General features: G+C 41.3%; 1 protein-coding gene across 8 annotated transcripts in view; it reads right to left on the bottom strand.

The window, feature by feature from the left end:
- Window positions 1–374: 374 nt before the first annotated feature.
- lin54 (lin-54 DREAM MuvB core complex component) overlaps window positions 375–22,456 on the bottom strand; it is a 31,572-nt gene continuing 9,490 nt past the window's right edge. For 2 of the 8 annotated variants that reach the window (XM_088911664.1, XM_088911665.1), the window contains exons 2-14: window positions 19,476–20,323; window positions 17,983–18,100; window positions 15,341–15,486; window positions 14,825–14,983; window positions 13,942–14,149; window positions 12,250–12,323; window positions 11,643–11,840; window positions 9,996–10,087; window positions 8,475–8,546; window positions 8,185–8,287; window positions 7,328–7,465; window positions 6,727–6,929; window positions 375–5,921 (exon numbers count right to left, since the gene is read on the bottom strand). In XM_088911664.1, coding sequence (XP_088767790.1) covers window positions 5,720–5,921; window positions 6,727–6,929; window positions 7,328–7,465; window positions 8,185–8,287; window positions 8,475–8,546; window positions 9,996–10,087; window positions 11,643–11,840; window positions 12,250–12,323; window positions 13,942–14,149; window positions 14,825–14,983; window positions 15,341–15,486; window positions 17,983–18,100; window positions 19,476–20,210 — 2,448 coding nt within the window. In that variant the 5' untranslated portion in view covers window positions 20,211–20,323 and the 3' untranslated portion in view covers window positions 375–5,719. Of the gene's footprint in view, window positions 5,922–6,726; window positions 6,930–7,327; window positions 7,466–8,184; window positions 8,288–8,474; window positions 8,547–9,995; window positions 10,088–11,642; window positions 11,841–12,249; window positions 12,324–13,941; window positions 14,150–14,824; window positions 14,984–15,340; window positions 15,487–17,982; window positions 18,101–19,475; window positions 20,324–21,688; window positions 21,722–22,456 lie in introns of those variants that run through there. The other 6 variants (XM_088911662.1, XM_088911663.1, XM_088911669.1 and 3 more) reach the window with 4 other exon arrangements.

Below are 22,456 nucleotides of genomic sequence, written 5' to 3'. Positions count from 1 at the left end.
GGTGTAATTTGGAGAGATGTGATCAGTATATTGCATAAAGAAATCAGGCGGCATGGTATCACAGTGATTAACATTGCTGCCATGCAGCTTTGGGGTCCTGGGTTCAGTTCCAGACTTGGGGTGCTATCTGTGTGGAGTTTGTAAGCTCTCCCTGCATTCAGGTGGGTTGCCTCCCACAATTCAAATACTGTTAGGTTAACTGGTTTGAAATCTTTTTCTCTATAAGCTACCAACATTTGCCTTACACAAGTCTAAGTGTAGAAAATGTCTGTTTAAAACATCATTAACAAATAAAATGGCATGAGATTCCTGACTAAAGTAGTGTTGAAACTCCCAGGCGACTTACCTGCTAACTTGACAAACGCTGCACACAATTTGTTACAGAACTGTATAAAGTTTATTTGATTTATAGTTTGCTTACAATATAGACTGTCACTGAACATTTTAAGCATGTTCACTAAATATAAATCTTTCTGTTAAAGGTTGCAAATAAATTTTTTTCTTAAATTCTGAGTGAGACTACATGTTATACTGTCAACTTTATGTAAGTTGTTTAAGGGAGGGATGAAAGGTTGATAAATTAAATAATTCTCTAGACAACAAAAGCAGAAATGTTTACAAAGCAGATAGGAAAAAAAGTTTTAAAAAAAATCATTCCACCTTCAAAGTAACACAAGCAATGGTCACACCAACATACACAATCTACAGCTCCAAACACTACAGATTTTGCGTCACACAAGACCTTCAATACACAAAGAGGTGAAGGAAAAACATTTACATATTAGTAGAGAGCTTCAGGTATTTTTAAAAAATGTAAATATTGAAAATTCTTTAAACCTTGATAAAGTAGAAAGAAGCTCTAATGGATCTGCTTACACTAATTTACATTTATACAGTTTCTTTTCTCTAAACCAGTCCCTGAAATGGGAGGCAGGCTGTTGACTACCTGGATAATCCACACACACACATTAAAAATGGACTGAGGTCAAAGTGGGCAACAGCTATCAGCAGAAAACAGGCTCTGTGCTTTTTAAGCCTGGTTTGTTCCCTTTTTTTTGTGTCGAAAAATGAAAAGCAACCTGCTGCCTCTGAAATTACACAGTGTGAAGGTGGCAGAAAAGCCAAGTTTAGTTAGGACAATGGGATGTTCAGCCTAAACACAGTGCGTGCTTCCATTCTTCCACAGCCCTTTTGAACACCACCTAATAAAAAAACGGTGTCCCCATCATCCATGTTTTTAGCACGTTGAACACTACTGGAGGGATGGTGTCTCTGCAGGTTCTCTTTTCAATTCAGGTCTCAATGACTTTTAATCAGCTCATCACTGCCCACATTAGACCAATTTAACAGCTTCTCCCATCCCTGCTGCTGCTTTTAATTGAGACCAGGCAAACCTGCAGGCACACCGGCCCTCTAGGACCAGAACTGGTGTAAACAGAGTAATGGACCATCCCACTGCCCAGCACCTCTTCCTGTTTCTCCTTTATCTCTGCTCCCTTATTGGGTGTTGCCGTGGCCACATCAAATGAAATGGCAGTGATCAGTGAAGTGTAGTTTAGAAATCTTACAAACGTGTGGGTAGAATCTAGAAATTGAAATGGATGCCACAAGTCCACAAAGATGACATCAGCTACTAAAACCCAATGTTTATTAAAATAAGTGCTATGTTGCACATTTTTTGTACATCTCTGCAGATTTAATAAAAATGAGATAAATTGGAACAGTAACATCTTCCATTTGAAGCAGTTAAAATAATTTGCTCTCTCTGCTGCGCTAAACAAAACAACGCATGCACCATCCAGTAAGAGAACCCACAGCCCGATGAGTTTTTTTTACATGGGCTTACTTTATGGCAGGGCCACAACTTCCATCTCAGCCATGTAGTACCAGCAGAACAAGAAAGGTGCAGGACAGAGATTCTCCTCATCCTAGAAAGTAGCTATTGAGGGAAAACAACAGTCAAGCGGCTTGTCATCATACTAGTTCCAGAAAGAAGAAAATCAACCACAGCATCAAAATAATACACATCAGAAGTATTTCCAAGCCCCACAGACATGCCTAGTATGGTACTATTCCAAGCAGTCATCTACTTGCAGTGAAATGTTGAATATATAATCCTAGAGGCCCTGAGCAACGGTGAAGCTTAAGGCTGGGGGTGTTCTAAACAGACACTACAATCTCCGAGCACCATCACACCATCATGATTATCTGGGTCTCTTCAGACACAAATCACACTTACAGAACTATGGGAACAAGTTCACTCTGGCAGGTAAACAAAGGGTGCAGCTTTCAAAATAGGCCAAAGGTCATAGACATTGTCTGTTCATAATATGGTTTCCAGAAGGCTTTACTCATTCACGTTTCCTATCTCTATACACCATCAAATGTACAGTATATCATGGTAAGATGGAACACCAAGGGGAAAAAAATCAATTTAAAAAGACTGATTTCTGTCCTTCTTTCCTTATTAATTTGGTTGAAACCTTCATCCAAAGTGACTTATATTTGTACACATGTATACAGCAGGGTGTTTTACTGGAACAATCTGTGGGAAGTACCTTGCTCAAGGGTACAACAGCAGAGTACCTCATGGGATATGAACCCACAACCTTCCAGTTCTGTGCCCAGAGCCGTGGCCGCAGCTCCACACAGCTGCCGCTACTGGTTCTTCCCAAGACTCCACAGTCAATGTAATTTGGTCCGACATCTGACAACGGGACTGGGAAAAGTGATGGAGGCTGATGTCAGTGTAGACCAATTTCAACACCTGGGAGTAAATGCATATTTCCCAGTTATTTAACAGTTCCAGTTTGGTTAACATTCTGAATTTGAAGATCAGAACGATCACCCTCCAGTCAAGTTGTCCCAACATCAGAGAGAACTCTACTTGGATCACTGTCAGCAGGGCTCATATGCCAGTGATACCAGGGAGCATGAATATTAGTCTGATCTGCAATTAATTCCTAATCCAAATGTCAGAGCCTGATGGAGTTCAAAAGACACTCACAGTACTGTAGCGCAGGAGCTGTGTGATGGTAAAACAGCACTGAACCTCTCTGATTCAGATACTTAGCTGGATTTTGTTACACCTTCCGGGACATTTGGCGTGCATGGGTGGCCCTTATGCTACAGTAGAAAGTACTGTTGTAATGCAGCAAACAAATATCTCAGTCATTTTCAGACACTAATTCTCAAATAACATAACAATAAACTTTCTTTACAACAAGTCAGTTATCTGGAAGTATCGCAATCCAGAAAGCTAAAATGCTACCTGCCATCTTTTTTAGCCCATCTAGGACGTTTATAGAGCTTCACCGAACAGACACACTTGGCCTTTTTGTGCAGGTTTTGAGAATTGCACCCATGCAGTTGATTCAGGTATTTTTGTACCAATTTAAATTAGGCCTCACGAGCAAATTCCTTCAAAATAAATTAAGTAGGAAAAAAAATTAACAGTTGCATTTTGTGAAGGAGATGACCTTCATAAGCTCAAACTGAGCAGCAAAGTGCATTGTTAAAGTCTCGGCTACATTCTTAATGTAGCTTCAAAGATTCAAAATTGGATTAATAGTTTAAATACCACACAACCTACAGAGAACAGAGGAAACGTGGGTCAACCTTTGAAATTCTCACATTGTATTTTAAATAGAATTAAAAGCTTCAATCCCAAACTGAAACACAACAGGAAAGAACATCATTTCCAGAACAGAAAGTCACAGCAAGTGCAAAGAGGACCAAATGAAACAGCAGCTTCAAATGAAAACACGATTAATCCCCCCACTTAACTGCAGTGGAAGACTACAAATTCCTTGGGCTTACCTTCCAGGACTGAACGTTTCCGCCAGCACTGGACTGAAGTGTGTTAAGTGTTTCCCTTTTCTATTTTTGTGTTTAGGCGAAACTTAAGAGGAATGCAAGTTAAATAACTAGGGTACAGTATTTCTCCTCTGTGCAGTACAAGTTCTGCAACAAAGTAGCATAAGCCTACTAAATATCAGAACTGCACATTGTTGAAATCTAAGCCCTATGACAGGCTATGCCACAGCAGAGAAAAGGTCAAGATGAAAAGGCAGCTTAAAAACATTGGAGAAGTCATAGACTTTCTAGCTGACAGGTTAATAGTTGAAGTGAAGTACTGTATACAACTTATATCTCTCTCATGCACCTGTTGCTTCATCAGCTACAACTGAAAAGAACAACTTCCTACCTGTGTATAGAGGACACAGACCTTATTTTCAGATGATCCATTTTTTCAAAAGATATGCTGACAGCAGCAGCATAGTCATCCAGCTTCATTGTTTTTTTGTTGTGTGTTTTGGCTACACTATATTACTTCTGTACTTCTGTTAGAAAATGAAGACATTTTTTTGTCCATGGCTGTGGTGTCAGTGGTAGACGGAAGGGCCAACTGATCTCAGCTTTCATGAACAAATCAAGTCAGCCTGCAAGGTGAACATTTATCCCCAGGAAGCTAAATTCCTGCTAGAGAGCACTTCATGCAATCCTGAGCTGGAAGGCACACAGCTCATTGTGGCCTGTTGGCCTTCTGTACTCTAATTCAACCCCTGGTTTTAGTAAAGTCATGAACTTCTATTCTTTCATCCAGACCGTACTCTTCCTCATTTACAGGATCAATTTTGTAGACATCACAAAAGGTAGGCTCAAGCTCATTTAATGATCCATTGAGTAAAACAATTTTCTATTGATTTTGAATCAATAAGTGAACTGATGTGTTTTAAAGGTTATTTTCACAGGCAATCACTAACTATACAATTTCTGTTTTGAACCAGGATTGAACAAGCCCTACTTTAAACTTTAATTTTGTGTGAAGACACCTTTTATTTTGTTTGAAAAGGGCAATGGGAAGACACAATAATATGAAAGGGTTTTATATTGTATACCGTAACTGATCAAACGGATACACGTGAGCAGGGCCTATTCAAGCCTCAACGAAGGATGATTTCGGACCAGGTAACTAAGAACTGTTGCTGGTCTGGCAAAATTGAAGGTGGGACACTGATGGTCAAACCTTCATAACTCTATGGTACACAATCAAAACTCACAATTTAGACCTTTCCTTTATTATGGAATGAAACCTGAGTGTGTATGATATATAAACAATCAAGAACCTTAATTTCAACCAATGTCGCCTCAAAACAGACAATTTTTGCATTATCACTGTATTTCTCACCTTCATCTGTAGTTGTGACAAATGTACCCATCTTTAAAAACAAATAAAACAAGTCTACAAGCATCCATAAGAATTTTCCAGCCTGTTCGTTTCAAAAAGTAAAAACTTTCTCAGTTTGTGATGAGAACCATGATGGATAAGAACATGGCACTGAAAGCCTTTCTAACCTTCTGAGCAGAAATCTTCTGGCTCATAGTTCAAGCGGTAGAAATCAGCTGGGACAAAAAGCCAAAGATCACCTTTCCTTCGGGAGAATACAGCAGAAAGGGCACTCTCTGATCTGGAAATGACTCGAGAAAACATCATGATGGAGGGCAATCAAAAGCGGCAAACAAAATTACAGAAAACCTATTTGAATTTTACATTTAGCACTTTCTGGCATCATGAATCCCAAATGAAAGGGTCCTTTGACACTAACTCAAGGGGCTCTCCCCATGCTGTACACCTTGTGCTCTGACAGGGGTGTGCAGTCAGCCTTTATTTTCACAATCCCAGTGCTGTCTGTGGTGTGGGGTTTTGTAGAAGGGCCTAGCAGTTTATGGAACACGGGTCTGTCTTGGCCTTGCCTGCAGAGTTTATGATTCTCATGAGACATCGTCCAAACTCCTCTAAAATCATCCTCTCTGCCACTGCCTGAGGTCGGTGTGATAACTCCGCTCTTTCCGCCTCTTCAATCAGACACTCGCACGTTGCCTCGGCGACATCTTTGGTGACAAATGTGTAGGGCAACCTGCAGGCACACGAAACACTGATCAGTGCTTGTTCTGATTTCTGTTTACAAATACATTTGTTTCAGGGAAAGGACAGGTAACTTTAAAGATAACCGGAAGGAAAAAAAGCTGCTGTGCTTTGGCTAGATGTCTTATTAAGAACCCTTCTCTCTAAATATCACTAACATTTAGTAGACAAACTGTATGCAAAGTGCAGCAGACAAAATCATATAAAACAGGTCAAACTCATTTTTTCTAGCATCAGATTAAACCCTGGATGTGCTATATTACAAGCATTTTAATTTACAGACCAAGTAGTCTGTATCGGTTTGGCTGTGAACCCACTGACCTCACTGCAAGAGACCAGCAGACAACACTATGAGCTAAACCACCTTTAAGGTATTGCTTGATATACAATTTGAAGTTTTAACAGTAATTCAGTTTGTATGTCAATCACATAATTCATATTCATGACTGAGAAATGTCGTTTCAAAGAAACAGAAGCCTATCACATGAAGGTATGGATAAATACTGGACTTAAAAAGCCTTAAAAAGTACGGAATGTACAAATAAAGCTCATTTTACTTTGCAGGTTAGGTGCCCCAGCCTCTTTCTATCCCACTGAGGCAGCAGTAGTTAATTCTAACTGGCTCACTGTCAAATGTGAAGAAATTTTCATTCAAATTTTCACCAAATTCATTTTCGCTTCTGCGGGTGTGTATGTGAACCTAACAACACAAATGAAGTGCATCCCTGACAGCAAGACAAACTTGTTTTTTTGGTTTTTAATCCTTGTTATCCATCTTCCCGTAGCCCCTTACTTACTTTCCACCCCCGCTGGTGATGGCTGGTGTGGTCCGGGTCAGCAGGTCGGAGATCTGGGACGATAGCTTGGTCTTGGCCGCCGTCTGCTGCTGCACGCGGACCTCGGCCGCGTCCGCCAGGTGCATCAGAGTCTTCCTCTCCGGGCTCTCCTCGAAGTTCTTACAGCCGATGCACTTGCAGATCGAAGAGCACATGATCTTCGCCTGCATCCGGGCAAAGGTCCGATTAATAATACACTGGGCCTCCTAATCGGAAGCCCTTTAAAAACAGATCTAACATGCTTTCAGTGGCATTGAAGAAGGTTTGATTTTAACCCAAAATCAATCTATTCACAAGGCTAAATTTGAGTCTTTATATGACTTTATTTTGATATTAAATATCATTTTTATTCTGCCCCTGGAAAAACGTTCTAATTAATATAGTGTGAAACAATGATTTTGCCAACCAGACAAATTAAAAGCTCTAAGCACAACAGGCTTTTTGTTTTATTTAATTAGAGGGCGTATTATAGCGTCCACCAGGACTATGAGAGCGACAGTGCCACAGCTGTTCGGGAATTCATGCGGCAGGGAGACGCACAGGGCGGAGACAGTGATCTCACCTCGTAGCACTCGCAGTAGTTCTTGAGGCAGCCGGATCTCTTGCAGTTACAGCCCTTGCTGTGCCGACGGTCCGACTCCCCTTCCTTCCCTTTCCCAATCTTCGGCTTGAAGGCTTCGGGATTTCGATCGAGACAGGCCTGCAAATACATCGCAAGCACCGAACTTGAGCAAGAGGCACGCAAAAGGAAGTTTGCTGCAAGCAAAAGAAGACTACAGCTACAATGTTGCACTTTTAATCGGGCAAAACAAACGATATCAGCCACACGCTTGAATTGAAAGGTCTTGTCACAGGGGCTGCCAATTGGCTCCCACTGTGAAGAGCTTGCTCAAAGTGCAGGTCAATCCAAATAGAGCTCAGCCTTGCTGGGCTGAGTCTGGACTAAGCCACTAGCTAAGAGTGACCAGATTAGTAAGCAGCTGGATAAGCACTGCTAGGGCTGAGTGTCTTGGGCCTGCCCCGTAACAGTGGCCCGAGAGTCCCATTGCTCCTGCAATCCTCTGGACTACCAGTATGAAAAATGCAGGATGCCCATGAAAAGTGCAGATTTCAGAAGACTGCATGCACTGTCCTTGTCTGCTCAAAGGTGCATGGCAGCTATAAAACTGAGCTATTTTACAATCGGGGGAATCCAAATTTGTAAAGAAACAATAAGACAATGCATCAGTGACCTTAACATTAATAAAAAGTTAAAGGTATTGTATTAAAAAGAATTGTTTCAACCATTTACCCAGTTTTCTTTACATCCTATTTAATATCAACTAGTTGATGTGCATTTTTGTTTCTAGTTAGATTCTAAGTTTCCAATGACCAAAAAGCATTTTACTGTACTGCCAGCTCTTTTTCTAATGGATTTACCTTAATTGCCTTCAGCCGCTCAGTCTCGTGCTCAAGGTTGTTAAAGCAGTTAGTGCAGTTACAGTTATTACAGAACTCTCCATTCGCAAAACAGTCACAGTACCTACAAAAACAAAATGGCTTTTGATCAGAACTCTTCAGATGGGAATTTAGAGATAACTTCTTTTCTCTTTCAGGTGCAGTGATGTCTGTTAAACAAAATCTCCAGTTCAGTGAACCGCTTTGCTTTTCATGACAAAAGGGGTATAATAATGTAGGCTTAGAGAATCTTGGAGAATGAATTAACTTACAATTTGAGGCACTGCGATTTTGTGCAGTTACATGGTTTTCTTGGTCTGGACGCAGAATCCGATGGAGACAACCTGCGTTCCAATAAAAACAACAACATTTAAAACAAAAACATAAATCCTGAAAAATCTGCTTTCATTTAAGAAGTGTCCTAGCATTAACAATCAATCAGTAAAAATCATGACAGACATCACACAATGAATACTTTGGTAAGTGATTTTTACACAAAAAATTTAAACCACAAAGGCAATCTTTAAAGACAGTAAATGTTGCCCTGTAACGTGCCTCTAAAAGATTTCAGTTTGAAATTAAAGGTTAAAAAACTCAAGGGACTTTCACTTAGTTTCAGATAGATAACTCAGAAATCCAATTTACGGCTTAATAATAACACGGACGAAGACTAATCGTATTAACAGGGGCTGCACATAACTTGCGTGACATGAACTGACTGCCCAAAATTCTACCTGGAAGCAAAACTAAGTGTCCAGCAGATTTCACATGGAATAATGCATCTTCAAGTATTAGCACGTCTCTAACAGTTAAACAAACTGATCCAATTGTGACTGCTTTTTAAAGGTGGTTTGTCGAACGAAGACCCTGTTAACACCAGCAATGACACGGTTTTCTTCACTTTCCATGAGGGATGCTTATTGTGTTGTAGTAACTTTAGAAAAGAAAGGAATTTGTCATGGCTGCATAACAGGATAGTTGTCCATAGCACGTTATATAATTTTTTAATGAGCATTAAGTTTTACAAATAATTTGCTGCCAAATAAAGTTATTGAACATTTGCGTGCATGTTGACTGTTAAAAATGTATTTTTGCATATCTAACTCTTAAAAATACCTTTTTTGTTACAAGAGATACTCAATGCAGATCAGATACATGTGTAGCAAAAAAAACTACAAACAAAACTGGAAATCCTTGTAGCTTGTTATTAAAAAAACTTAGCTGTTTACATTGACACCCCTCCTAGACAATGTAAATAAGCAATACAAGGCTAACAAAATGGACATATAAAAACAGAGAATTTACATGAAGGATGGTTAAGTTAAAATTATACAGTAAGACCTGAATTAGAAACTTGTGACCAATATTGGTCACCACAAAAAAGACTGCTGCTCTTGATTTACTCTGGAGAAGAACAACCAAGTATATCCCTGGGCTTACAAGAATGCCTTAAACTGTGTTCAATTCCTTTGGTTGATGAGTAGATCTGATTCAAGTATTCAAAATTAACAAAGAACGGAGAACATCCACCCAGTGGGACCACTTCAAAATTCATCAGCGAAATATGAACCAGGATGTAAAGGAATGTGAGATCATGAAAAAAGCTACACAGCCACACCGTTGAAGCCAATCAGTTTGCTACTAACTACCAAGTGGGTTAGATAGGCTAAATGGCCTTTGTAGCTATGCTTGTGCTAAATTCCGATTGAAAAATGAACAGAAGTAAGTCATCCCCATTTGAAAATGGACTTTTTTCATAATTCAGTGCTGCGACGCAGCTCAGCCTGACTCACCCATTGAGAGGCAACCTGGCCTGGGTCTGGATACCTGCAGAGGCCGCGAAACTGGTGTTGCTTGCTAAGGACACGAAGGTGGACTGCTGGAGCTGAGGGCAGACAGAGACTATTAGATCGCCCGTGCGGAGGGGCCTCCCAAGCAGCTCAACCAGGAAAGACCCTCGCCCAGACGCAGACTGCCCAGGGCCCGGCCTGAGCCGACTAGAAGTGCGACGACATAGACCATAGAAACCAGACTCTCCCACAAAAACACACTCACCTGAATCGCGAATCGCCAGGGTCCAGAGATTTGGCACCAGTAGAAGAGGCGTGTCGATAGACGAGGAGGGACACAATTAGCAACAGACCGAATCTAAACTGACACACATTACACTTGCACATGGAGAAATATTGTAAATACTGTAATGGTCATGTGAGTCTTTTGCATTGCTGGCATTACGGAACTCTTCTTGCTTCAGGTTTAAACAGCAGTAAGTGAGTCTGTAATTGGCTTTATCTGACTGAACATGTGGGAGGAGTCTTGTGTTGAGATGTGTCCGGGATCAGTGTTCAGTCTTTGAGAAGAAGTAGTGGGAAGTGTTTAGTGGAGAAACAACTGGAATTACTTATGCATCTTTTGTGATGCCAAGTATTGTCCCTTCCATTAAGTGTTTTATTCATTAAGTACACTGTTGATTATTGATTCAAAAAATAAAATTCCTCTCAAACCTCAGAGGTAACAATATAAAGGTTCTTCACAGCAACTGGAAATGACCGCTTCAATAGTTGAATAATTATTCAATTATCTTCAATTGAAGATATAGACAGAATATTGCTCAAAAAGGGATTTAGCATTCAGATACTCTTCTGCTAATTTTTCATGATATACAATTTATTACCACCTTAGAGAAATGGTGGTATGGTATGGAGAGCTGAACAAATCATTATTAGAGAGTATCTTAATAAAGGTAATTTGAGCCCAACTCCTAAATAGGAAGTTCCTGCAATTAAAAGGCTGTGATAATTGTGATGGACAATAGAGGAACAGGAAACCTTTAAGTGAACTGTGCAAGACAAAATAACACACGAGACAGACTAAAATTATATCAAGTGGGATGCGCAAATCTAAATAAACAACAATAATGACAAAACAAGCAACATATCTGGATGACTTAGTGTGTCTTGAGGCAGTCCACATTAACAAATCCAGGAATAACAACAAACCAGTCAAATATATGTAGGGGAGATATTCCTGTTCTTGAGTTTAAGAATGAACACCCAAATCTCAAGAGTTCTTTATTTAAAAGTGTTTCCTATATTATCTGGGCTGTAACTAAAAATGCTCAAATCTTCCAAGGTGTAGATAAAAGACATGGCAGGGCATTGTAATGGAATAAATTACAAGTTTATACATTGCAAATAAACTATATTGTAGAATCTATAAGAGATTAATCTACATAGAATAATACACATTATAAAATATAAAATATAAAAAACCATAACATTGTCATGGAATGAATTGCTGGTTGGGAAAGTTTAAAGCTGCAAACATTTAAACACTCTATTCGTGTACATCTGTCGAATGCTACAGGAAAAGCAATAAACCAGAGGTGATGCATTTCATACCACCTGGCATTAATGCAGTCAACTGCGTGGCTTACTTGCCTGTGTGACATACTGAGCTGGTAAGACGGCATAGCCCACGTTGCCTGTGCCCGGGGCTGGTGCCAGGACAGTTCCCGGGGGCAGGCTGGTTAGATTGGGCTGAATCTGAGGTAAGGGAGTTGCTGGCATGATGAGCCTTTGCTGTGCCTGGCTGGTTGTAACAATCTGCGAGGTGGTGTTTAGAGGCTTAGGGACCACCTGCACCGGTGGGAAAAAAAGTGAAACCGCACATTTGAGCACATTTCCAAACTTAGGCTTATTTTGACTGAAAACGAGCTTGAAGCACAAACAACTGGGAGACAATCATGATTCCCGAAGAGGAATACAGTTTTACGTAGAAAACGGTCTCTGAACACGCCCCGATTCAAACTGCAGAGCCCCTTAAAGAGGTTTCCTTACTTTATTCCATTAATTAAGGGGTACGTATCCTAATTCCCAATAAGTGGGTCATCTGTAAATCACACTGCACTTATATTTTTACACTCCAAAGGTTCACAAAAATCACAAATCAAAACACACATCTTCCTCACAGTATGATCCAGTGGATCTTATCTTGGGTTAACCACCTGTTAAGATGCCCAGGGGTTTGAAAAACCGCACATCTCACCTGTTTCACGGTCTGCGCAGGAACAATGGGAACCGACATTCGGACTGGCGTGGTATTCACCATCACTGGTTTGGCTGTGGGAATCATATTGCACGTGCCCATCATTTCAATTGCTGATTAAAGAATATCTGTTATGTCTTTATGGACGTTCTGCGTGATTATTTTAGAACAGGAGTCCTGAAAATTCACAGACAAGTAAAATAAGACTAAAGAGCCCAGTCTGATTCAAAGACTAAAACCCTGATGATCTGCCACTTTACACAACATTTGCTCTCGACAGCTGTACAATTAGAAATGATTCTCTTTCTACGTAAAGGGAAAATGCAAAGGACATAAAAAATTGCCTCCTTACATTCAGGCAGCTTTATTCATAGGTTAAACTAGCATCAGCTCAAAGTGTTTTCTTTTGTCAGTGAGGAAATTTAGGAAGGTAGCAATTCCAGGGAAGACGTACAACCAGTAGGATGTAAATAGCTTTGTGGAACAGCTGCTAGCTATAAAAATATACGTCTTGTGCCAAGAACAGCAAGCGGCCTCAGACCAGCAGTTATGTATCCCCTGCCAATTAAACAGTGACTGCGGAAACAGCAAATCACGTTACTTTCATTTGTTTTTCCGAAGACTCAAGTGGCTGAGATAATCTGAAAAACGTCTAGTCTGAATCTTATGACCTTAGCAGCAAAAGTACTGATCTACTTCTTTTGTGGTAAGTCATTCAATAGGGTTTAATAATGGGTGGGCAAATTATAAACAGCTATTATTCTTTTACGATCCAGTGAGCTGTTTCAGATGCTGGTATTTCTATACTATGTAGAAGCATTTCTGATAAAGCAAGTTTTCCAGTTGTTAATGGCACAATATATAAACTACAAATGTTTCACTAATGTCTAAAGATCAGGATTTAGCATCTACATTGGGTTTCTCCAATATACATAATGATAACACCAAAAAGCAGGAAACTTCTCAAGTTTGGGGTCTTTGTATCCATTACTAGTCAGTTAAAAAGCAAAAGATTCCCTTCCTAATTTTTTCCCCCAATGTAGTGCATAAACTCACAATGTGGTTTAATCACAATGACTCTTGTAAACATTATTGCCCATCTGTAGAAAATGTGTAAATCGGTAAATAATAATTCTTAAGAGATGGGTGCTACAATTCAGTGGTAGTTGAAGTGGTTCCTTCAAATACGTAAATGTTTTCGATTCCTATGCAATAAAGAGCACTATAAAAATGCAATTAATTATTGTTAATTACCACTATTGTGGGGCACTGGCTTTGGACATTCTGGTTCAGAAGACTGCCACCTACTGGTCCACCAAACCTACAGACAGCAGCAGCTTGGTTTTATTTAGAGGTCTCCCATCGCAGCACTGACGAGGCCCAGCCTTGCTGAACATCAGGCTAGAAAGGGGCAGCACTGGTGTCAGCATGTCCAATTATCTGACAGAACAATTTGCTTCTTATGAAAATCTCCGACTGCTGCTTCTTCTGGAGATGTCAAGTAACACCGAGAACAAGGTACATCGTGTACTGAAAGTGCAATAAATGAAAATCTTCTTCAAAAAGCAAGGGGCTGTAACCCTATGCAGCTCTGCACACGCTGCTTTTTGCTTCTCGCCTGTTGCTATAGAGATCCTCTTCTGAATAAAGTGAAAACCAGGAGCCCACGGCCCGGTGTGTGAAGGCCCTGACCTGTCTGCAGCGTGTGGGAGTTGGTGCTGGGGCTGCCGGTCTGCGGAGAGCTGCTGGCCGTGGTGGCGGTGACCAGGCGCACGTAGTGGAACCTGCTGCCCGGCACCTGGATCTGCTGCACGTTGGGCGAGGTGGCCAAGGGGAAGATGGTCTTGAACTGCGGGGTGCCCACTCCTCCTACTGCCACCGTCTGGACCGGCTTCACTGTCTGAACAGGGAGGAAAGGGATCAGCTGACCAATCAAGTCCATCAAGTCAATAAAACTGCTTTAGTTGTTCGGTGAGGACTGCGAGCGAATTAAAATGGCGCTTAGTGCACCCAGAAAGGATAACCGAATAAATAATATGGTTACAAAGAAAAGCTCATGTTCAGTAACAAAGTTATGTTTAGTAATTTTTTTATTTTCTAATGTCAATGGCTGCATGTGAATGTGTAAAAAGTGCACAGAAAATTACTTAAAAGCTTATTACAACGTATTTTTTTCTCTGTTACTCTGTTTCTTTTAGATTTACTAATCTAAAAGAAAATTACTCAGTCACTTCTCCTTCCATGACATTACTGGGCTCGCAGTACAGAACAGAAACCCAGCTGACATTCGTGCTCTTGTGAATTGAAACCGGACCCATCCAGCTCTGAAAGCTCCCGATTCCCGAAGGAATGGAGCCACTGACTGTGACCACTTCTAAACAGTCGGAGCCATAAAGGCCAAACCACAGTCACGTCGAAAAGATCAGGGCAACAGCGAGGGGCCAGAGCCAAGCAGGACTTCTCAAGGTGACGAGGCTGAAGCTGCAACCTCAGTGCTTTCAAGCAATGGCAGGATCAATTAACTCTGAAATAATAACCACCGGATGGGCTAGGTGGCTGTTCCGATGAGGTTTACCTGTGGGGCAGAGTGATTAGAAACCACTTTGGCTGGCGAGGAGGGGGCAGACTGCTGTACTGTCAGTATGGGCTGGCCCAGGGCCACGTTGATCGGGACGCCCACAGGTTTCTGGGGAGAGCTGGGGGACTGCGAGGCCATGGACACCACCGTTAGCTGCTGACGAGAGGCAGAAGTATTGAAGAATGAGTTGGTGAGCCAGAGTGAAGATACATTTATCGCTGAAAGCTCTATTTTTACAGGAATGCACATTTGTGCCGTATCCAGACAGAAATGAAAATGACTTAAAACACACGCATGGGAAAAGTCAGAAGCTTGGCTGTCATGCGTTCCCTTAATGTAAATCATGTTTTAATGACCAAAATGACTCAGATATTAAAAACTCAGTTCCACAGAGGAGCTCCACTGGAGTGATGTGGTATAACCACACACATCTAGATCCCTTCAATGGAAAAGCAGTATAGTTGGGATCTGCCCAAGACCACGAAGGGAAGAAATAAGAGAGCCCAGTCTGACCTTGCTGGGGGATTTAAGGGGAGAGATGGCGATCTTGCTGCTGGAGATACTTTGCGGCGTCGTGTTGAGGGTGGCGCTGACCACGCTGTCCGAGATGGCAATCGTCCTTGGCGGCGTCCCTGGTGGGTTCTGGGAGAGGACCCTTCCTGAACATAAAAGGGGCAAAAATATTTCAAGAAAAGACTCCATTTTCTAACGGTTTTGTCCCCTACAGGGTTGCCTGTATACGGAGCCTGGATCCCTGCAAGCAACACGATGGGATGCCAGTCTATCACAAGGCAGACCCACAGACACGCGCCAGGGCTGATTTTCCCAGCAGCCAATTAATCTAGAAGTATGTCAATGGACTGTGAGAGGAAAAACCAGAGCACCCACAGAAGGCCAACATACAAACTCAACACAGATAGCACCCCAGGTCTGGAACTGAACTCAGGGCCCCAGCGCTAGCAAGCAGCAATGCTAACCACTGTGCCACCATGGCGCCCTGAATTATGATCTTGGCCAGCCTATTTTTATTGAAGGGCTAATCAGGATCTTTGTGCCCAGCTCTGTCAGTATGAATCTAACACTTAACTTCATTTCAACAAGTATAATGAAATACCTGACAATGAATTTCCATTGGATAAAAAGCCCCAATCAAAACCATACAGTACTAAGTTTTTAATTTTGTTTCTGTCAAAAAATGTTTTAAGTTTAAATCCGGTCTAAATAAGTTTCCCTTTAAATGTTTAATCAATAACTGGCAAACATATTTTTTTATAAAAGAAGGTTAGCAATGAAGAAATTTGTTCAAACGCTCTCTGCTGAATGGACAATCAAAATGAAATAAGAGCATGGTAATTTAGTGGGAAGACACAACAGACTCAGGGAAAAAGATGAAAACATACCTTCAACCAAAACATGCTTGACTGTAGTAAAACACTACAATATTCTGAAAGGTTCCAAATTACTAGATATATTACAGTAACTTACAAATAACACTGATCATAGAAGAAATTGCAGTGCCTTGCAAAATTCAGGCCTTGCAATGTATTCAACCCTTTCCAATGACGTACCATTTTGTTGAATTATAAATGTACACAATGTTTAAATGAATATTTTTAATCAAATCGTGAACGCTCACATTCAGCACCTTATGAGTGAAAAGATGTATGTCAGCAAAAACCGTAAAATAAAATCGAAAACTAAATTATGTACTCGCATAAGTATTCACCTCTCCGAGTCAATACTTGGTAGATGCAGTTTTGGGAGCAATTTTTGGATAAGTCTCCTATCAACTTTGCACACCAGGATGGTGTAATTTTACAAATTTGCTCAAGCTCTATCATGTTGGCAGGGGGGATTGATTATGGACAGAAGGTTTCAAGTCTTTACACAGAACCTCAATTGGGTTTAAGGCAGGACTTAGACATGCCCCCTCAAGGACATTCCCAAATAGTTCTGGTCCTGTGACTTAACTCACTACCTTGCTAAAAAGTAAAATTTCAGCTCAGTTTTACATTCTTAGCAGACAAGGCGTTTTTTCCCCTAACATTTGCCTGTACTTTATGCCTTCAAATTTTTCCAGTCTCTCCTGCTGAGAAACGACATGATATTGCCACCACCATGCTTGGCAGTGGGGATCATGAGGACTGGGTGATGTGTTGTGCCAAATGTACCTCTTTGCATTTAGTCCAAAAGGTTCCAAGCTTGTTGTGGGACCTCAAAAAGGTTTGCTACATGTTTGTAGACTCACTTCAATGCTTAACTGCAAACTCCATGCATTTGAAATGGGTTGTCATCAATAATGGCTTACTTCTAGCCAAAGTGTTCAGTTTGATCTTTCAGGTTTTCCACAAAAATACTCACTTTAAAAATGTGTATATATCAGTTGTAATTCAACAAAATGGGATATTCCTGGGGGCAGAATGGCGATGCAGTGGTTAACACAGCTGCCTCACAGTGCTGGGGCCCTGGGTTCGGTTCTGGACCTGGGACGCATCTGTGTGGAGTTTGTATGTTCTTCCCATGTTGGCATCCGGTTTTCTCCCACAGTCCAAAGACATACTGGTAGGTTAATTGGCTTCTGGGAAAACTGACCCTGGTGTAAGAATGTGCTTGTTTGTGTCTGCCCTGAGACGGAATGGCATCCCTTTCAAGGATGTACCCTGCCTTGTGCCAGTTGCTTGCCGAGAAGCAGCTGGAAAATGAATGGGTGGGACATTACTGGTTGAACACTCTTGCCAAGTAATGTAGTTAAGGGCCTTAGTCTACTACACCAGGTAGATAAGACAACGTTTTGTAATGGATATTACCCAGCATTTTTCACACTTGCTCAGTGAAATCAGTGAAAACATGGGCTACTACAGGTAATTACATGCAAGACCACTAGGTGTATATGCAAGGATGCTTTTAAGATTTCTGAACAAAAATAAATGGATGACATTTCATTTGAAAAAGTGCAGAGAAAGCTAAAAAATCATATCTATTTTTAAGAATTACACTTTGAAAAGGACTTCTGATAGTACCTACCATACATGTTCAAAACTAGATTTACTCAAGTAACACTGATCTTGGGTTAATGCCATCTAGAAGACTATATGAGTTCAGTTGTTTCTGTCTCTTTAAGATGGAAACTACAAACACAGGTCTGCAAAGATTACCTGCAATCACTGGGGAGACAGACGTCTGGCCTGAGACACCCTTGCTGTTCACTGGCTTTGTGATGATGAACTTTGTGATCATTGGTCCTGTCGAAGACGTCTGAGTTTTCTTAGCAATCTGAAAGTTTAGGAATCAATGCAAGTGTTTGCAATTTCGAAATTTTGCAACAGATGACACCAAACAGATCTATGAATCTTGCTTTAGATCTCCAAAATACAGGTTTAATGTTCATTGATGTCAAAATGACAGAATTCATGAAATTCAACTTAATGTATCATGAGTACAACTTCATATAAAAAACCCTAATTAGGTTCTTTGTGCATACGATTTCAACTAATAAGGTATTAAAACCTCTCTCTAACCTGTGAATTTGAACTGTTCTTATTGTTGCTCTCCACGTGAACCAGGTGTCCTTGTGCTACAGAGCTTTTATTGGTACAGAGTGCTAGACAGAGTGCCCAAAATTACAGAACTGAAACGGAATTTGATTTAAGGGACACATAGGGATTCTAGGCAGGTTTTGAATGCACTTTTTAAGAGCTCTCTTAATCTGGTAGCTAAAGGATTTCAACCATTTCAACCTTTTTGCTTTTTAAATGTTAATTTGTGTGAACATATTTTTATGTATTGGCTGATGTGTTTATCCAAATAAATTTACATTTGTACCCATTTATAATCGACAGCAGTGCCTCACCTGGGTTTTGGACCCATAACCTTCCAGAGCCCTAACCCCTCCTCCACACTGCCGTTTGTATATTTGTCTGGACTGAACTTTCCTATTAAAGACCGATACAAACGTCCGGTCTTGCTCGGGGAAAAAGGACAGATGGGACTGAGAACTACTAACCGAAAAGCCCTTGAGTGAAATAATTTAGAAAAAAAGGGATAGTGCAGAGTCCAGATTGGGTTTCTTTGGGTTTTTCACTCTATTCAGTCTATGACACAGGATATAAAAATTACCTAGACATGTTTAAAATGCTATTTAATTAATAATTTATATCTATAAGATAGCCCATTTGGGTTTATTCTGAGTTGGGTTTATGACATGACCCATAAACCTCCCTCTCTGGGGAAGGAAAAAGCAAAAGCAGACAAGAACTTTCACTAAAGGCTTTCGATTTAGCTCTCCTGGGCTTCATACCTTTGCTGTATGGCTTACACATTTGTTTGAGTGCGTTAGATTAGGCTGTCACTGGGGATATGTTTGCCTTAAATGGCTGACTGTCACCAATAATTAATATTCATTTAGCAGGTGGAAATGACTCAGTCGACATTATAGATAATGGCGTGATGAGGAACAAATGCAAAATTTGTTTGATTACACAATCGGAAGACATGGACATAGAGTCAGCTGAGAACCTTCTGACAGCACATACACTGAAGTATCTTGGGCCCACTGAATGCCGCTGCAAACGAACAGCACTTTGATGTATAGCTGTGGACACAGAACCTTCTAGACATTTACAGTAGACTCCCTCAAAGACATACTCACCTGCACTGTTTTTAGCTGCTGGGCCTGCAGAGGTGAATGCTGGGAAGTTCCAAGGAGCTGGCTGGCTGAACTCACGGCCTGTACCCCCACCACAGGTTTCAGATCAGTCCTGCTTCCAATGGTCACCACCTTGAACTGCTGGGACTGGGCCTTAGCCTCTCCGCCACTCTGGGCTTGGCCTGGTTTTGGACTCGTGTGGGGCAGCGCCAGCACAATGGGCTGCCCGGCTTTCCCGATGGTGGTGACGACAAGCTTCTGGCCCTCCTGCTTGATGACCTGCGTCGCGGCCGGCTTGACCTCGGCAGAAGAGGCGGCCACCTTGTTGAGGATGATTTGGTGGTTGGGGGACAGGGTGAAGGGGGCGGTGAGTTTCTGCAGGCCTGTGCTCAGCGCGGGGCTGGCAGGCTTGGCGCCGGTGAGCTTCGCGGTGGCGGACTTGACAGCTGGCGAGCCGGAGGTGGCAAGGAGCAGCTGGCTGCCGGAGTTGGTGCTGGACAGGGCTGGATCAGAGGGGGCCAAGGAGGGTGGTGGCAGGGTGGTGCTGAGGGTAGCAATCTCGCTCTCTGACAGTTCAGTTTCCATGGGCAGCGGTGGCTCCTCTTGTCCCTCCTCGGGCTCCGACTCCTCAACAGGCACCGCGGTCTCTCCCGGGAGGTCCTCTACCACCACGATAGCCTCGGTGTCCATGATCTCCTCGGGGAGCAAGCTGTTCAGCTCGGGTGACACCACCTCCATCTTCACTCGCTGCAGCCAGGCTCAGCCACTGCCAAAACAACACACCAGCAGAGCTGTCAATGGCTTGTCTTGCCTGAACATGGCGAGATCGTGTAATTAAGGGAAGAAGTGACCTATAGAGAAATAGAGCATTATTTCAGTTTCATTTGCAGACGAGACAAAAACAGACTGAGGGGGCCCAAGAGAAATAGTGGCAAGCAATTTACAAGTTTAGTGAGGATATGTGGCAAATTCAAATCAATTATAAAGTGATCCACATGCATAGCAGGAACATACTTTATGACTTCTCCTGGTATAAAATCAAGCCATTATTCAAAAGAGAAAAAAAGCATGTTGTTTACATTTGTACATTTATTAAGCATGATTAAGTAGTTTGAAACATTGCCTATCAAACTTCTATAGATCAACTTAATGTAAGGGGCTTCAGCTCTTCTCATGTTGAGCCACTTTCAATACTCTTATTCTGAAGCCCGTTTGTGGAGACATTTAATTGGACCTAGGCCAATTAAATCATGAGCCCAATTAAGCAACCTGAAAGAGATATCTCTTTAACTTTACAAGCTAAAGCGTTCTACAAAAAATCACTCAAGAATCGACAACTGGACAAACTGAAGTTTAAAGCCCCTAAATAAATAGAAATACTGAAGTGGTGGTAATTCTTTAACAACTACCTGTTATCAGATCTACCTGTGACTCCCAGGGCTGCCAACATGCTAAATACCAGATTTACATCCTCATACTGCGACATTTCAAACAAAGTTTCCTCTTCCACCTGCAAACAGTGTAGCTCAAGACCTTAAAAACCTTAACAATGTGGATTTTATAATTTACTCTTAACTGTCTGACTATGCTACATTGACATATTGCTTAGAATTGAAATAAGAACTTCTGGAATTGTGCTTAAAACAGTTTCATTCCTAAGTCTCATGTTTCACACAAAAAGCTGAAAACAAGATGTTAAGACTACACAAGAAAGCTGATACTATAAGTAAAAATTTCTTAAATGTAAAAAACTCATTAGAAAATAAGAAGTTTTTATACAGCACCTTCCCATACAAGTCAAAGCTCTCCAAGAGCTTAAAAGCGGCGGTAACATGTCAGCAATATATAGATGGAAAGGAAACGCTGAGATACAAAAAAACAGCATTTCTGCATTTACATGTTTGGAAAAGGCTAGCCTGATGAAATTGGTTTTTCTGAAGCTTTTGAAGAGACAAGGAGGCTTATGATGTCTTGGAGAGAGGATTCAAGAATTTTGTGGCATACGCGTGTCTCATCTCGTATGAGGGACTGGCGGAATGGAGTGTCACCCCCCCGCCCAAAGATGTATTTAAGAGGCCTAAATGAAAAGATGAAAATACACACTTAATTGTTTGGGAAATGAAAAATAGAAGGCCTAATTAAAAACCGTCACTATGAAATCACTAAAAAGGTTTTACATTTTCAATTTGTTAATATGCCATTGAATCATACTCGACCTTTCACGGTGGATTTTCAAATTGAAGTAGGCTGAATAGTCAAAGCACTTTCTTCTTCTAAGTTTATTTTCACTGTGGAACTAACCTCTGCTTAGATTTGTTGCCAGCTCCCTACTATTACTTCTGGTAGAAAAAAAGGTATGTGACTTCTTGGAGTGGTATATTAGGCATATCCTAATATATAATGATGGTGTAATGGTATAGACTGAAACCACCCAACAGTAATATAACTATGTCACTTATTTCTCTTCAGATGAATTACATTTCAGGAAGCAGGCCATGAACGTGGTTGTCTTCTTAATGTCAACATAACTGAATTATTCTGAACCCAAAAGCACGAGCTGGAGCATCACACAATGGGAGGGTGGCACAGCAAAGTACACAAAGCACAAAGATCTCACATAAAACATGTCCTTCGATTAGAAATGTACTGTAGGATATCCCATGCATTTTCTTCATGCTTTATCCCGGCAAGGATCACCCTGGGCAGAAGCAGGTGCCCCAGGGCCAATTTAAGCCAATTTACTATCAGTATGTCTTTGGACTGTGAGAGGAAACACCCAGAGGGAACCTACAAGAACTTGGGGGGGAAAAGACAAACTCCACACAGACAGGACACTAGGTCCAGAGTTGAACCCAGGGCCCCACTGCTGCTAGGCAGCAATGCTAACCACTGCGCCACTGTAGGATATTGTTTCTCTTAAATGATATTAACTGCTACTCTCAATGCAGCTAATCAGTAGCCTTGCAGGATGGTACTTTCAGAAT

This window comes from Atractosteus spatula, chromosome 3, assembly GCF_055471065.1.
Source record: "Atractosteus spatula isolate fAtrSpa1 chromosome 3, fAtrSpa1.hap1, whole genome shotgun sequence".
NCBI classification, from domain to species: domain Eukaryota; kingdom Metazoa; phylum Chordata; class Actinopteri; order Semionotiformes; family Lepisosteidae; genus Atractosteus; species Atractosteus spatula.
Note: the sequence above shows the minus strand (reverse complement) of the source record. Positions and strands in the feature narration are given on the sequence as shown.